General features: G+C 35.1%; 1 protein-coding gene across 1 annotated transcript; it reads left to right on the top strand.

Annotated features, from left to right (window-relative positions):
- Positions 1 to 10,961: 10,961 nt before the first annotated feature.
- On the top strand, positions 10,962 to 16,770 carry LOC131059930 (pentatricopeptide repeat-containing protein At3g03580). Its single transcript, XM_057992999.2, has one exon. The coding sequence runs from the start codon at positions 11,184 to 11,186 to the stop codon at positions 13,224 to 13,226; it is 2,043 nt and encodes a 680-aa protein (XP_057848982.2). The 5' UTR covers positions 10,962 to 11,183; the 3' UTR covers positions 13,227 to 16,770.
- Positions 16,771 to 17,915: the final 1,145 nt, after the last annotated feature.

Below are 17,915 nucleotides of genomic sequence, written 5' to 3'. Positions count from 1 at the left end.
AATTTATGTAATTCAGTTAAAAATAAGATCTATGAGTGCAAATTTTAATTTTAAATTGCATAAACAATTAGATCTAAAATAATGAATCCAAATTAGGCACCTCACAAGTTCAACTTTAAGATTATAAACTAGGGTTTGTGTGAATTTAACTTCTAAATTTATGTAATTCAATTGGAAATAGACCTTGTAAGTGTAAATTTGAATTTGAAAATGCATAAACTGTTGACATTTGCATGAAGATTGCATTAATGAAATGTTATGTTGTCATTGATGTCAATTAACTGGTAATGATATTGTTATAATATTGTTTTGTAACCGGTAGGAAGAGCTAATGAAGGGAACTGTAACCAGTAGGTGAGTTTGTGGTGAAAACCAGTATTGCTAAGTATTGGAGAGTTGAATTGGTAAACCCTACCTGTTGATTTGATAAACCCTAACCGATTAAGTTTGGTGAATTGGGTGTATTGGTTTATGATCTGATGATGAGCGGTAATGATTATGACACATATGCATGTTGTATGAGAAGAGTTTCAAAGTGTTTTTGGCACGATGAGATAACGGTTTTTATCTTGGGAATGAGCAAGTATGTTGCATGTAATGCAAACCGTGTGATTAGTTACCGATTTTGATGAAGCGGTGATCAAGGAGCGGTCAATGCTATCTTGAATGATGTGCAAAGATTGTTATGTAATCCAATGGTCATACTTGAACCGACTTATTTTTAATCTCTATGAGAGAATTAGGTTTTTGTTGCGTTACTAACCTGATGATTTGTTTATAAGGTTGATGAGTTGTTTTGTTGTAGTGTTGGCAAAGTTGTAGTTGAGTGTGTGGTTGTCGAACCAGATGATGTATCTGTAGTTTGTGTAAAGGCAAATAAGAGCATGAAAAGGATCTGAACAAGCAAGTGTAGTGCTATTCAAACAGATCAGCAAACCCCTATTATTTTCTAACAATTACAATAGTTAAAATCCCCTAACTGGATAAGCTCTAACAAGCTTTGTGTTATTCAAATCCTCTAACCAGGTGGTCCATTAGCTTGGATTTTAAATCCTCTGCCGAGGTTACTCCTCATAGGGTATTGCTTCTAACAGGGCATTATAGTCAATCCCTTAACCGGGTGGTCCCTAATAGGATCTATTCTTAACAAGACTTTTTGTAAAGCTTTAACAGACTTGGCTCCTAATAGGGAAAACTTCAGAAGAGTTCAAAATACTTGTGGGTATTCATCCCCACCGTGGTTTTTCCCATTTGGGTTTCCACATCAAAAATATTGTGTCAAGTGGTGAATGTTTTTGTGGTTATGTTTACTATGGTTGAATTGCTTAACTACTTAATCTACTTTGATATGTTAATTTAACTAACAAAAATCTGAAATTAGGTTTTACTTATGTTAGTAAAGTATTTGGATGTTTGTGAATTTCAAGTTGTTTATTGTTAATCTGTTGTAATAGTCAACCGGTTTATCTTGACAGTAATATTGCATTTGTAGTTCAGTGGTTTAACTTGTCAATTTAGAGTTTGCTTTGAGAGGTTGATTCTCAGATTGGTGAAATTTTATATCAATTTTTCTTTCTACTGATTCACCCCCCCTCTTAGTAGTTGACTGGATCCTTATTCTTTCATCATACCATCATAAACACTCAAATCTAAGAATATAAATCATAAATTAAGGTGTAAGATGTTAGGTTCACCAAAATATAATGGTGAAAATTTAGGGTTTCACCATAGCATGTAATAAAACCACTAACTTTTCTTAATTACCATTACATTAGGGAGAGATAGGAATTTGATAGATATAAATCTAATAGACCAAGATTCTAATCAGATTCTAGGCCTCCTAAATGGGGCTCTTATTTCCCTAAGATTGAATTGAATTTTTTGAATTGTAAAATATTAAGGTAAGATAGTGAGTTATTGAAGAGATTATGCATAAACAACGAGCTACAATTGTTGTTCTGAGCCACAAACTTGGATCCAAGCAGAATATGAAGATTCAAAGATGTTCCCAGAAAGTCAACCTAAATTGTCAGGATCATGGTGGTGGTCACCCTGGTCCTCCTAATTTTACACTATCAAAAGGGAACTTGTTTATCTTTGTGAACCATGTTGATCCTCCAAAACGCAACTCTATACCTATGCATGCATACAATGAATAGGGGGAAATTTTTAGGAATATGGGTTTTCCTTAGGTCAAACCTCGGTTTTAGAATTAACCATGAAACTGAAATTGAAATGTAAATGAAATATTGTAGTAAAATACTTTCATTTTTAGGGAAAGGTTGAAAATGATTGAAAACCTAAGGATATACCTTTAATGAAGTTTTTTTTTTCTTCACAAGGAATTAGGGTTTCATGTAGAAAGTCTTCATAAAACATAGAACATGAATGGCATCTCCAATTCTTGAATCTTGACTCCACTTTTTCTCCAATGCTTGATAGAAGATTGATTGCTTTCTCACTTGAATTTTCTAGAGTGTAATTAACCTCCTTTTATACATACTGGTCAAAAAACAAACTGAATTTATGACATGAGGTGACATGGGATCTAAGTCCCCACCCAAATTGGGTGACCGTTATGAGGCCCCAAAATGCCCTGAGGACCATGGTGCCCAGTGCCATGATCCTAGGTCCTAGACATTAGGGCTTCATGATTAAGGGGGGAAAAGTGGAGACAGTAGAAATAATTGAGTTTGGTACTTGGTGTGAGAAGAATTGGTGATTTAATCAGGCCTTAGAGGAAAAAAACTAAAGTGAGGCCTAAGTGACAAAATTATAGGCGAGTATATTTTAGGATGCTACACCATGTATCACAAGAGAAAGATCAAGCAAGAATAACTTTCTCAACACAACATGAGAACTTTATGTTTGATTGCACAAAAATATTATTTTATAATGAATGAATGAATCCTTATGAAAGGATGAATGAAACCCTAGATGTAAAAACCTAATGCTAGATTAAATTAGCTAGCACCAAGTGTCACAATCATAATTAATTAGAGAAATTAAGCTATTATTATCCTAATTAAATAAAATAAAAAAAGAACCTAAGTTTAGCTTAAGTGAATAAAGTAATTAAAGGACATAAATAATTAGATAATTGTCCTAATCACTCCAACATTGTCAATAATAGAAAGACGTACACACACAAAACAACATACACATAAAGAAATTAACTACTATTGAAAATATAATCAAATGGAAAATATTAAAAATAAACCTCAAATCAAGCATTGAAAATAATACATGGTATACCACATTGAACAATAAATAAAATGACCATTTTTTATTAATGTATTTAGAATACAACTTGCAAACACTTTGCATTAAGCAACTATATTACAAAAAGGGAGGACGTAAACCTCCCCTATCTTACAAAACCATGTAGGTGTACTCCTCTTCATATGGTATGCCTCTCACCCCAAGCATTCACTTAATTTAATAAGCATGCAACTCTTATTAAAAATAAACCTTTCCTCATTCATACAACTCCTCTATATTTCATGTATTGCACATTTCAAGATCAAGAATCAAGTGAGCTTCCTCTTTCTTTAAAGCTTTACTTCTACTCTTTTATATACTCACCCAAACTCCAATCAAAGATCTATATTATATTTTTATACTCATATGGAAAAAGGGAACCCTTCAAGATTATTCATACAACACATGTATACCTATGTACTCAATCATGTCTAATTTTATCTCTCTTGTGTGTCCTCTCATGATCCCACGATGATCTTTTTGTTTTTTAAACCTTCCCTAGTAGGATTATTGCCCTCTTCCCCTACTCATCATTTTACTTTGGCTATTCACTATCTCACACACATGTCTAGATGCTCACCTCTATTGTGTGAAGACATATACCATAAGTTATTGGCATATTTTTTTCTTATTCCTATTTTCCATCATTTTTCATCTTTTCTACTATGTGGAGTAAAATAAAACTCTCCTCTTCATTTATAGTTTCTCATGATCTCTTTCCAAGTCATCTCCCTAGCTAGTTTATCTCTTCCAATCACCCCTCTTTCCACACATACTAGTAGCATAGAAATTAAAACAATCCCAAATTGTATGGGATGGTAGTCTCCTTATAGTTTTCTCCTTATATGCAACCTAATATTGTTTTTCCTCTTACACACACATTTTTCTTCTATCATCTTCCTTACGTCACATACTCCACAAAATCCTACCGAAAATTTTGGTGTTTCCTTTTCCCACTAAAATATAAAATTTGATCTTAATGTAATCATAATCAGCATGGAAAGAATGAACCAAGCAATTTAAAATCACCAAACCTTTATATCATCTTGGCTAAGAATCTATGTGATTGGTAATTGGTTGACAGTTCCTAAATTAGGTGGTAAATTTAAATTTTAAATTACAATTAAAAATGGGGTTGTTGGTTGGTCTTTACATGACATCCTTGCATCAAACTCTTAAGGTTAAAAAATTGTAATTCCTTGCTCAATATCAAAACTGTACAACTACAACTAATAAGTTATGTTGTTGCAACTAAACTTACAGTTGATTGTCTTTCCTTCTCCATTCTTTTTTCCTTCAATACAAGTCCTCCTTCTCTTCATTATCCTACCTAAAACATTTTTGGACCTCTTTCATGTATCCAACATACCATTTATCCTCCACTAGCCTAAATATCTTATTTATACTTGCAAATCAATTATCCTTGGTGCTATACAAGAGATACTTACACCATCAAGAGTGGATTGAAACTTTAGCCAAAAGATTGAGCTATTGTTATTCCTCATTTATTCTTCCTTCACTCTTATCCTTCTCTTTTACTACATCATTTACCCAATATTTTATTAAAGATAATTATCAAATATTTTATTGATAAACTCTTCCTCCTCTAGTGTGAACTTTTCATCAAGGCTCAGCTCAACTCACATGATGTATTCAAATCACTCATCCATTAGCCTTTCTTATTCTTTATCTCCTTGTGCAAAATAATGCACCTCTTCCTTCATTGTCTTCATGCCCACCATTGGACCTATAATTACCTTTATTATGCAAAAACTAATAAAAATATCATGCTTCATCACACCAAGTATCAAAATTACCTTTATTATGCAAAAACTAATAAAAATTACCTTTATTTGGTAGCTAATACCAATTAACTAGTGAATAGGAATTGGGCATCCTTCAGGGATGGGAAGTTGTTCGGAAATTTGAGAAAATTGAGAAGGATCTATCCAATATGAATAGTGAGTTTAAAGTAGTGATTATGACCATAAAAATGGGAAAATGATGTCAATGAAAGGGTGATTACATTCAACAAAAGATGAAGTCCATCAATGAAAATCTAGAGAGTTTAGTTGAGGTAAGAAAATATACCATTCAAAATAGTATTATTGGCAATAAAATCCTAATGGAAAAAAATGAAAGAGTTCCATGGAAGACAAATAATGTAGGGGATGGGAAAACATGACAAAAAGGATCAAGTCAGGTTGAGCACAAGAACTCATGAAAGGAAGAAGAGCTCATTTGAGAGTGAAAATCAAGACTAATGGGTTTCACCAAACTATAGGAAGAATTATACTAATAGGAGATGGAAGTTGAAGAAACCTTCAAATATCTATATTATACTCTTCTTTATGTTTAATTCCATTTGTACCACTTCTACTGTGTTGCAATTTTTTGGGTGTTCACTTAGGAAAAAAAATTGTTGTTGTTTTGCTAAGATTTATTTTATCCTATGGTTTAGTGTAAAGGGTTTTGGGGTCCCTTCAAAACCTATTTTACCTTCAATTAAAATTAATTCCTTATCCCTTAGAGGATAAAATAATCATACAAATTCACTGATTATCGTTGTAGTGATAAGTATTTCCTTCTTCTTCCTTATCATACTTGGAGGCTCCTTATAACAATCACTTTCTAGGTTCATTTGTAATACATTTGTGTCATCATATGCTACCACCTCTTGCAACACCTTACACAAAGAATTGTGCATTCTCTCATCTTTTTCTATTTGGATGACATTTTCTCTTCCTCCTCATTCATGTCCATAGATTGGAGTAGTCTCCTTGGACCATGCATTGCCTCCACATGTTTTTTCCCACTTAATTCATGTTAGTATGTTACAAAAAAAATAAAATGAACCTTGATTCTCTATTTTCATCAAGGAAGATCTTTTCTACCATCATATATTGCATCTATGTGCATCATCATTCTATTATCACTTGCTACTCCAAATTAAAACATTGCAAAGTCTCTCTTGTTAATATATGTAGCTTTATATTCATTTTCTTTTATTGTTTCTATTTGTATCTCTATGGCTACCTCTTTTATTTCCCTTGAAACCTCACACTTGGGCTCCTTTTCTAATTTCCCTTGTATCACATTGAGAATCCTACCATTCCCACATCCAACGTCTCATCTGCACTTATCTATCATGTCTTCCTTATTATACTTTTTCTCATTTCTATAGTTATCCATTATGCCTTCCTTGTTATACTTTTTGTTTCCTTTCTCCTCAAATGGAAATCTCCCTTGGTTTGGACTAGGAACTTGTAGTATCTCCCTAGTTGTTACCTCTTGTTCACATTCCTCCATAGTTGCACTACTCCACTCTTCTTTGTTTATAATATCTCCAAACTCAATCATGTATACTAACACCTACATGCCTTCCTCTCTTGTAGACACATCATCTATTGTGATGATCTCTCCTTCCTTGTTGCTATTTCATATACTTGCAAACACAAAATATTTTATTTAATATTATATTTTTTAAGTTTATAATGGATGTCAATCCATAATGAAAAACCAGGTATGTATACGAGAAAAATATTAAACTTTGCAAGAAAATAATTTTTAAAAATGCACTATAATCCATATGGATGTCCTTATATCAAAGAAAAAGAAAAAAATTAACTGATTTATCTCAAGAAAATGTGTTATATAATAATATGGGTCTACAATTTTTTTAATAATAATTCAAAAATTAATAAATTATTTAATAAAAAATATATGTGCACTAGGCATTAGAGTTAATGATCTAATTCCAAGAAATTATAGAAAGTTTATGCTCATAGTAAAATTTATGCACTTTAAAAATAAAAATTGATTGAAAAATAAAAACTATGATAGAAATAATTCTTCTAAAATTTAAAAAAAAATACAACATCTACTCATAAAATGTCATGACTCATTAGTTTGCATCATCCTCAGATTTTTTACCATTTGTTTGCTATAACTAACACATATTAAAAAAGCTCAAAAGTTGATTCTAAGTGTCCCACTTAGACCAAAAAGTGGGACACACTATTATGGGATCACCTACATATAATGATGAGGAGCTCAGCTCTAAACGATAGCGTGGTTGGCTTGGGTGGGTTGTTTTCTCCCTCATCGTCCTGAGTTCAACTCACGTCGCAAGACGTCTACCAGATTTTCCTGGTGATAGGGCTATCAGGTGGTCTTGCCACCTCCAATGGACTAGTCTCGCCTCAGCTCGCCGAGAAGGTACCCAAGATATAGGTTGCTGGGCGCTAGGCTAGGACGTGAGGATACCACTAGGTTAAAAAATAAAATGATGAGGAGGTATATATGTGTAAAAGTGATTTAGAAAGTGATACATCTACAAATAAATATCCTAGAATTCTAAATAATCAATTAAACAAATATATGACCTTGTGTACAAAGTTATGCGTAAACTTGGATATAAAGCCACAATAAAAGGAAAAAATGAACAAAGATGACATCAATTCATTGAACCATGAGAGGAAAGATGAGACCATGGAGTAGGATATCGACTAAAATTATTGGCGTGATGGTTAGAGGGTTGAAAAGGAAAATGAAAAGAGCATCAGATTCAACCTAGTGTAGATCTTAATATAGCTTCATGTTCATTTATTACATGTGATTCTTTTGGACAATCAATTGATATTTTTAATTTTCTATCATAATGAAATAAGGTTCATTGACCACCATAGATAAAATATGTGTGTATTAATTGTGATACATTCTTCATAAACACATACATACATTTGAACCTTAACCATAAAAAAACCAAACATATACATAGAAACTAATATCAACCATATGTAGCATAACATCATCCAAATGTAAGTTCATAAAATCAGATGTGATATTAAATAAGTCATATATAAATTATAGTATCAATGTCTCGTATCATAAATCATTGTTTTTTATATCTATCAAGTGTGCAAACATATTATTGAGCCAACATTGTCACAACCTCTATGCCTTGAGGAAGGTGACCCAAAGAATTCCTTCCCCACTCCACTATAATGATTGTTGTGGGTCCTATTATGGATCCTAAATAAAGATCTTAATAATGTCTTGTCTTTCAATACAATATTTTTCCAATGTAATCACTCAATATCCTCATAAAGACAACCTATCTCCACTTGTTTCTCTAAAATAGTGTCTTAATTATTGAACAAATCCAATATCAAATAATCGACTATCACATCACTAGAAGGTGTAGGATTGTCTCTCTATGCTTCCCAATGTTTTCTCTCCATCTTGAAATTATCTCACTCTGCCCATCTCACATCTAGATCTAATTGGAGTCTCATATACTTTTGAATGAAAAAATCTCTATTGTCACATATAAAAGCTATATCAATCTCCTCAACACAATTTTATGTGTGTCTCCATGCTTACATCTTACTTATTTGTACTTTCAAACCCACTCATCAACATGATCACCTATTATTGATCATCAAACAATGTTATGAGGCCACTAAGGGCCATATTACCTCATCATCTATGTGATTAGACCTTTTTCATGATTCATGCCCATTAAAAACTTTATACCTCACCATAATATCTTTCTTGCATGGGGGCAAAAATTTTTAACATGCACTCTCATTATCATATTTTACATTTAATTTGACATGGATTCTCACAATCACATTTTGCATTATTGTGTTTGCATGACCTAACTATTTTCTAAAAGTTTACTTACCACATTGGGAGGGATCGTGCATCATGCATTAACTTTCATATTGTGTTCTTGGATGACCTAACCATGTTCTAAGAGTCAAACTAGGGATACCATAACCTTTCTTGCATTGTTAATTACATGAAATGTCATGTATCAAGATCTCAATTACCACTAGGGTCTTATCACCTCACCTAACCGATGCATTATTGTGCTCTTGAATGTCACATTGGTGGAATATGTTAGCATAGTGTCCTATGTGCTTAGAAAGACCTTGTTTCTAGCCATTAAGGGTTGCATCACCATTCTTTATTGTCTATATTGAGGAAAATTTATACACACCTCAATGATCATCCTTAGCCCATGTGGTTATAAGGCTTATATTTTGAGATGATTCACTTTCTTATTATGTGATACATTTACTATAGTTATTATTTTACATGATTTACATTATTACATGTCTATCTTGCGTTTACATACTATTTTCCCCTTCCCCAATTTTTTACATCTAATTGATGCCACTAATTGGAGGGAAGACATATTTTTCTACTAACACTCCTAATGTGAGGTTGTAGATAGTAATAGGCACTTACACAAAGACTTTCTACCTTGGCCAAATAAATCACTATCACACACAACGACATGTCAAAATATTAACATGACATGCCATCCTATGGCCACTATACCAAGTGGATTATTACCAATTTCTATATAAGTGAAAAAAAAATTCTAACCCTACTCTTCTCTTTTTTTCATGTCTAACAAAAATTAGATTTAATTTGCACCGTGATTATTGTTACTTCTATGAAAAAAGCTACTCGTTGTACATTTTTCTTTATTTTGCAAGTTCCTAGTAAGCATTCATGTGAATCGATGGAATTACATGATGAGATCTATAAGGGTTCACTACTTTTATTGGTTCTTGGTATCTTTTAGTCTAAATATTCAGTTTACAAGGATGTTTGTGAGTGCTTACATACTTTACTTGATATGTCATAATTTTAGGATTTGCACGCACATCAAAGTGAGACCGTGTAAAGGTGAAATTGACATTATCCATGCCAACTCCCATTTAGTTTTGGGCCCATTTTGATGAATGACTTAATATAATTACATATTGATAAACATTGCACTCTTCTACAAAGTTGGGCTCATTTTCTAATGTCATTACTCATCCCCATTTACACATGCTCTCTCACACTTGGCCCCACCTTACCCATAGGCCACCCAAATGCTTTGTTTTCATATCATAGGACAATCCCACATGTGTAGGATTGATCCTGCACCTATGGATTTGACCCCACAATTTCAAATTTCAAACTCAAACTTTGGTTGAATCCTAATTCTTTCCCACCATGAGCTGACTTGGTACACATTTCACATCCTTATTGCTATGCTCATGTTTAAAGGCATTCAATGTCTATTTGTTCATAATTTGCAAGTATTATCAGCTATCATTTGCATGAAAGGAAAAAATATGCTAGGAAAAGTTTAATATGCATAGTAGAAGGATTCACTCCTATCAAGGGGGTCAACCTAGGGGAACACAAACCTTATAATCTAACCATCTCCCTTCAATGTTTCTTGGCACCACCAATCCTTGACAATCAATGAACACCAACAAATAAAGTGAATCAAAAAATTGACACACATTGAAACATATCACTTTCATAAGCTATAAGATAGATTCACACAAACATAATCGACCTAAATTTGCATATTCAATATAACATAATGTTCACAAACTATTCTAATCCCAAAATAATATAAAAACAAAGATCTCCATTTCTACTCCTCAACAATTGATCTTTAACAATATATCATAATTGTTCTTTTTCCTCTAACCCAAAACCAAAAGCATAATCTCTCACATCTACTTTCCACAAATAATATTTAATAATATTATGATTTCTCTCCTACAAGGGTCACACTAATTATTGATTTATATTGATGTGTATACATTTTATTTATTTAATTATCCTATATTATATTTAGGAAATTCTGTTTTCCCAACATTTCACAAAATCATGAAACGGAATTGTTTTGGAGCTCTTCACAGTTCAAATAAATACAGAGCCAAACTTCAATCTCCATTGGAAGGCTGGAGGGTAGGGATGGACATGATTGAAGATTCATTGTGTAATACATACTCGAATAAGACGTAAACAACCAATGCTGGAAGGTTAAAAACGTAACACAATTCTGGAGGTGAAATTTCTGTAATGAAAACGACACATTACAGAGAGCAATAACAGCAATGACAATGAGATTGCCACAACCCCAGAAGAAGAAAATGTTTACATTGTACTTACTACTTAATGACCATCATAGGAATGTTACTGGAAATGCAGTTAAAACAAAATACTATGACACACACGATGAATTTCATCGGAAATTTGATACACTCTGTAAGCAGGGCTTATTGAAAGAGGCTCTGGAAATATTGCATGTTATGGACTACCGTGTAAACACTTACTTGTATCAATCAATTTTACATGGTTGCATCGAGAAAGGCGCCTTGCCAGAGGGAAAAGTAGTCCATGCACACATGAATATGAGAGGTTTTATGTCAGATAATTTTTTGGTCAACACCCTTATAGACATGTATGCTAAATGTGGCAGTTTGAAAGACTCACGCAAATTGTTTGACGAAATGCCTAAACGAACCCTCTTCTCGTGGACTATGATGATTGCAGCTTGTAGAAGACATGGATTTTTCAAGGAAGCGTTAAGATTATTTGACCAAATGCAATCAGCAGGGACTGAACCTGATGGCTTCGTGTTTGCGACTGCTTTGCAGGCTTGCGGGAAAATATTAGGACAGGAAAAAGGGAAAATAATGCATCGGCAGATTATTGAGAGAGGATTGGACTCTGATATTGTTATAGGGAATGCTCTTATTGATATGTATGAGAAATGTGGGAGTCTAGAGAATGCACGTTATTTGTTTGACAAGATGGAGAAAAGAAATGCCGTCTCCTGGACAACCATGATTGGAGGATATGTGCGGATTGGGCAATTTGATGAGGCCCTGGAACTCTTTAGGAACATGAGGTTGCTGTGTATTAATCCGGATGCAATGACATTGGCGAGCATTCTCGCAGCTTGTGAGAGTCTAGAACAGGGAAAAGAAATCCATGAAGAGATCATTCGAAACGGGTTTCAGTCTAATGTCTTTGTTGGGAGTTCTCTTGTAGATATGTATGCAAAATGTGGAAGGATAAAGCGTGCACGCCACGTGTTTGATAAAATGCCTAAAAGAAACACTGTCTCCTGGACAGTTATGATTTCAGGATGTGTGCGGAATGGTTATGCTAACGAAGCCCTTAGGCTTTTTCATAGAATGCAACTTGAAGGCATAACACCAGACTCCAAAACCTTTGCCTCTGTGCTCCCTGCATGTGCCAATTTGTCAGATATGCAACTGGGTACGAATATACATGAACAAATAATTCGAAGTGGAGTTCAGGGTAATTTGGCTGTGAGTAGTGCCCTTGTAGACATGTATGCAAAATGTGGGAACGTGGCTAAGGCACGGGATTTATTTGACAAAATGTCTTGCAGAGATGTAGCGTCATGGAATACAATTGTTGCAGCGTACTCCAGGAATGGGCCATTTGAGGAAGCATTGACACTGTTTTGCCAAATGTATCAAGCAGACATTCAGCCCACAGGATTCAGCTTTGCTTGTGTTCTTCCAGCATGTACAAAATTGACATCTGTAGAAAAAGGCATGGAGATACATGAGAAGATAATTACAAGTGGATTTCACTCCAATAGCTTTGTGGAAAATGCTCTTGTTGATATGTATGCAAAATGTGGAAGAATAGATCATGCACAGAAGTTATTTGGGAGAATGCATGAACATAACTTGATCTCATGGAACACAATGATAGGAGGATATGCCATGCGTGGACATGGCAATGAGGCCCTGAAACTATTTGAACAAATGAAGAAATCTGGTGTCAACCCGGACCATGCCACATTTAATTTTATATTGTTTGTATGCTCCAATGCAGGCCTGGTGGAAGCGGGAAGGCAGTATTTTGATTGCATGATTCAACATAATCATATTACACCTACCATGGAGCATTACTGCTATATGGTTGACCTTCTCGTTCATGCTGGACACCCTGATGAGGCAGAAGACCTAATTAAAAAAAATGCAGTAGAACCTGATGCCAAGCTGTGGCATTGTTTGCTTGGAGTCTGTAGAATAAATGATAACATAGATTTAGAAGAACATGTTGCAGAACATCTTTTAGACTTGGATTCCAAGGATGCCGCATCTCATGTTTAGATATCAAGCATCTATGCTGAAGTTTCCTGGTGAATTGACTCTGAAGAAATAAGAAAAATGATGAATGATAGGGAGGTTGAAAGGTTTCTATGTGATGAATGCAGTTGGATCGGGGAGGAAAAACAGAGTGGATAGTTCCCTGATGCAAGACAGGAAACTCCCTGAAACATACAAAATTTATTAAGGATTAGTAAGATAACCTAAGCTGTTAATGGTTTACGGGTTTATATCTAACACATCTGTTTTGAGCGATGTTGAGGGTAAGGAGGTATTTCCTGTCGTCATAGCTATAAGTTGGCAACTGCATTTGGTCTTTCTCGAGAAGCGACATGGAACAAAATTTTGTGATAGTTCAAACCTCTCTGTATACGTTGACTATTGAGTTTGTCACCAGAAATATAAGGGATTGCCTATTGCTGCCATCATTGCAAGGATGAACAGTGTTTATGGAAATATTATTGATGATACAAGTGAAGCAAGCAATAAGCATATGCGTGTTCTACCATCATGATAAAGTCACTCAGGCTGTTAGCCTAGTGCTCGACATGATTTTCTGCTCCTCTTTTATTCGAGTAAAGAGAAATATCTTAATCCAAGATCAAACACCATAACTTTTAAACGAGGTACATGTTGTAGAAGAGATGTGGATGGTTGTGCAGGCAACAAGTTCAATTCAATTGTAAATCCATTGTTTCACCTGCATGTTCTAAACTAAGACGAACCAGAAAGTTGAAACTTGATCAGCGATCCACAGAGATTGTCATGGAAGTTTGGTGTGGCTACTATTCCAGATTTTTTCTGGTGTGTTGAACATGAGGGAACAATTATTTTAGGTGGACTAGCGCCAAAGCCTTAATTGTCACACTAGTTTCCATATGAAGCCTGCAGAGTCACATTATGATGATGATCACACACTAATCATTTCCTCTTAGTGATTACATTAAATGTGTGTGGTTTTCCGTTGCTGCTCCCTTAAATCCTTGCACATACAAGAATGCTTTTTAGTTATCGTTTATTCTGCATAAGGAAGAATTTCCTCTATCAGTGGCTTTAAAGGTTGATCTTTGCAAGCCCAACACTCAGAATCTAAAAACGAATTGGTAATGCAAACTAGAAAAATCATAAGAAAGAATTACAACTGCTTGGATGAGTGAGATAGCTTTGTCTAGTCAATGGAACATTATGACCTCCATTTCCCTCTTGAAACAAAATTAATGGCATTTTCTTCAAGGAAGTCGGAATGTAAAATTTCTTAACCCATTGAGGAATTTATATTATATTTTCTGCAAAGCTATGGTGACTCACTGCCTCAAATAGTGCATGATACTGAAGTGAGTACTGAACTATGATTGTGGCATGAACTTTCCAAAACACAAACTGACGATCTGTTAACTCAATCAATTTTCACTATATTTGATAATTCAAGTGATTGCTTCAAATTTTCATGATCTTTGACTTTATTGTGGTGTCCTTGTTACCCACCATGTATCTGTTCATTATCTGCAATTTTGTTGAGAATGTGAAGTCGAACAGTCACATGGCCTTTCGCCTTCTCCCATCTCTTCATTTGCTAGCAGTATATTTGTATAAATGGATGAGTACAGACCATGTATTATACAACTGATAATACAAGATATTTCCCCATTTTCCCATGGATGTAGCCTTTAATGGTGAGCCACGTAATTTCCTGTGTTATATGTTTGTCTCTATTTTCATTTTGCTGTTTTGTGTGTGTTTATCAGTTTTATTTGCTCGTTGTAATTCAACAATTGGTATCAGAGCTTGGTTAAAGCGAAGGAGCAATTGTGAAGTTTTTGAGCAAATATGGAAGAGAGTCATGCTGAAGTGGGAGTTCTTCATCTTACTTCAGATTCGCCTTTGTGTGAGATTTTGGCTGCTTGAAAGAGGTTGTTGGATCAATTAGATGATGAAGTTGATTATGTTGGTCAGGAATTTCTTAGCACTTTGGAAACTGAGGAGTATTCGCTTGGTTCTTTAGCAAAGGAGGTTATTGTTGTCCAAAATGTTGGACAGTGTAAGTCAGACGACTTTGAGAAGATTGCAGCTGAATTAGGCGAAAAGATGGACAGCTCCCCTGATGCCAATGTACTTAACTCCATCCAGGAATTAATAGACAATGACGAGTTGTCTAACGGCAATTATCTTAAGGAACACGTGGAGATGACGTGGCTAGAGCTGGAGAGAGCCCACTATAGTACAAATAGTTTTGGGCATCAGTACTGCCATCTTTGTTATTTGTTGATTGAGGGTAAAAAGGAGGTTGAAAGCCGCGGGAAGAATCCCAGATTGGTTGTGGACGGGTAGGTGAAAAGTCGCGAGGAGTGGGAGGCCTACGATGTGAGCCTCTACAATGGCGACCTAGATTTCATGCCCCTCTACAACAAGGGCAGCAGATTTTTTGTCAGAGGCCATGGGGATGAAGATTTGATAGATTCAGTGGGGGACAAAACACCAAACGCTGCAGTTCGAACCTATGCAGATGTTATGTGTGAGGAGGCCATGAAGAGGGAGAAAGAGGAAACGTTGAGGTTGATTGCGAAGAAGTATCAGAAGGGGAAGAAGATCGGTGCCACTCAGCAAGATGTGTCACAGGCATCTCAGAAGAGGAGGAATAGTTGGGATCAGGCTCAGGAACAAGAGAATGTCATCAAAAAGGCAAAGATTTCTTCAGATTGGGATGCCACACTGACACCAAGGAGGGCAAATGTTGATGCCACGCATGCAATTAATAGGCATAATAGATGGGACGAAACACCCACTCTTGGGAGGCTTGCTGATGTGGGTGCAACTTCTATTGGAGACATCACACCTGGTGCTATCCTGCAGGATTGACTTGGGATGCAACTTCGGAGAATGGAGCTCTTGAGCTAGATGATAAGACTATCCAGATGGAGACTGATGCTAAGGTGAAAATGGTCAAAAAGAAGAGGACCAAGAAAACAGAATTGCCTCTTGTAGAAATAATATTTGCTGGGCTGGCACGGGCAGAATTGCAAAAAGATGTAGAGAAATAATTTGAAATGGCCTTACAGGACAAAATTATGAAGAGACCAAGGAAAAGAAAAATGCAGTGGAAACGTATGTTTATGATATGCATAACAAGCTCCATGAAAAATATTAGCAGTTTCGAAATTCAGGGGCATAGTGATTTGGGGATCATATATGATCCATCAACTAGTATTTATGGCATGGACTTCTATGTGGACCTAGAGCGTCTTGGTTATAGTTTGAGTAAGGGGGAAATTGTTTTGCGATATAAAGAATTTTTGACTCCACAATCACTTGGAGAAGACTCATCCGAAGTGTTCTTGAAAATAATTTGGTGAAGTTAAAATCTTCTCTAAGCCTAGTTACAATGGGACATTGAAAGTATAAACGCAGGTAATGTGACTGTTCATGGCTCTATGAGTTGGACTTCAAGTGGGAGGTTGTTGAGAATGTGAAGTCCAACATTCACACGACCTTTTGTATAAATGGATGAGTACAAATCATGTATCATATAACCTGATAATACAAGATATTTCCCTGCTTTCTTGTGGATGTAGCCTTTAATGGTGAACCATGTAATTTACTGCGTTATGTGTTTTGTCTCTATAGTATTTCATTTTGCTATTTTGTGTGTTTATCAGTTTTATCTACTCGTTAAAACTCAACAAATTTATATGCAAATTGTTAAAAAAATACCATGTTGCCTTGGATTTTGCTTGACTTGACCTATATCAAGTTTAGCTTAATTGAAATAAAGCAAAATTTTAGTTTGTTACAATCTACATTATACATAAAAGCTTCTCCAAAAGTAAGACAGATTTGGGTAAAGAAAAGTACATTTCAACCCTTTGTCAGTGCCTCTGTTTCCAGAGATGTTGCATGAGAGTCATTAGGTTGCTACATCTTTGTTATGCTTTGATCTTACAAGAATTCAGGGAAAGGATTATAATGATTACCCTAGTGACAAAAAACATTGCATTGTTCATTCATCTCTACTTATTTCAAATTATGTAACTTTCAGCTTCAACGAGCTCTACAAAAACTGAATAGATCCATTTGAGGATGCTCCTATCTATTTGTTGTTTGTAACTAGGTCAATATGGGTTCGGATTGCCTTAAGGCAACATCCGAACCCATTCAGGACTGGGCCCTATCCTAAAGGGTGACGTGCCCCAAAGATTGAGCCCAGCCCTATACTTGCACGCCACCCTAAATACTCCATGCCACAGTAAATATATTGGCGCCAAAAAAAGAAGGAGGCCGACTTGAATTAATAAAGGCTAAGACACATATAAATAAAGACATCTTGCAAATACAATTCACTCATTCAAGCATTCAATGAATCAGCTCTGCATGTAAAAGGTGTGAATTTACACAAGGAGAGTGCGAACTTGTCTAGGCTTGTGCAAACTTGTCCAAGAGGACATAGGCCGTTTTGGTGTAGACTTGAAGAGCTTAGAAGTGCAGATCTGTCGTACAAAAGGGATCAGATCTGAAAAGGAAGCTAAGTATTGTATTTGTGATATTAAGGGAGAATATATAATTTGACCTGTGGGTCTTTAATGTTGGGTTTTTCCCAGGGTATTTGTGTTTGTCTCTTGTTTACTTCCTTCATTTCTGAGTTTACTGAATTATGGTTTACTAAAATGTTACAAATCTGATTAACAAACTAGGGAATAA

The sequence above is a fragment of the Cryptomeria japonica genome, chromosome 7 (assembly GCF_030272615.1).
Source record: "Cryptomeria japonica chromosome 7, Sugi_1.0, whole genome shotgun sequence".
Classification (NCBI taxonomy): Eukaryota; Viridiplantae; Streptophyta; class Pinopsida; order Cupressales; family Cupressaceae; genus Cryptomeria; species Cryptomeria japonica.
Note: the sequence above shows the minus strand (reverse complement) of the source record. Positions and strands in the feature narration are given on the sequence as shown.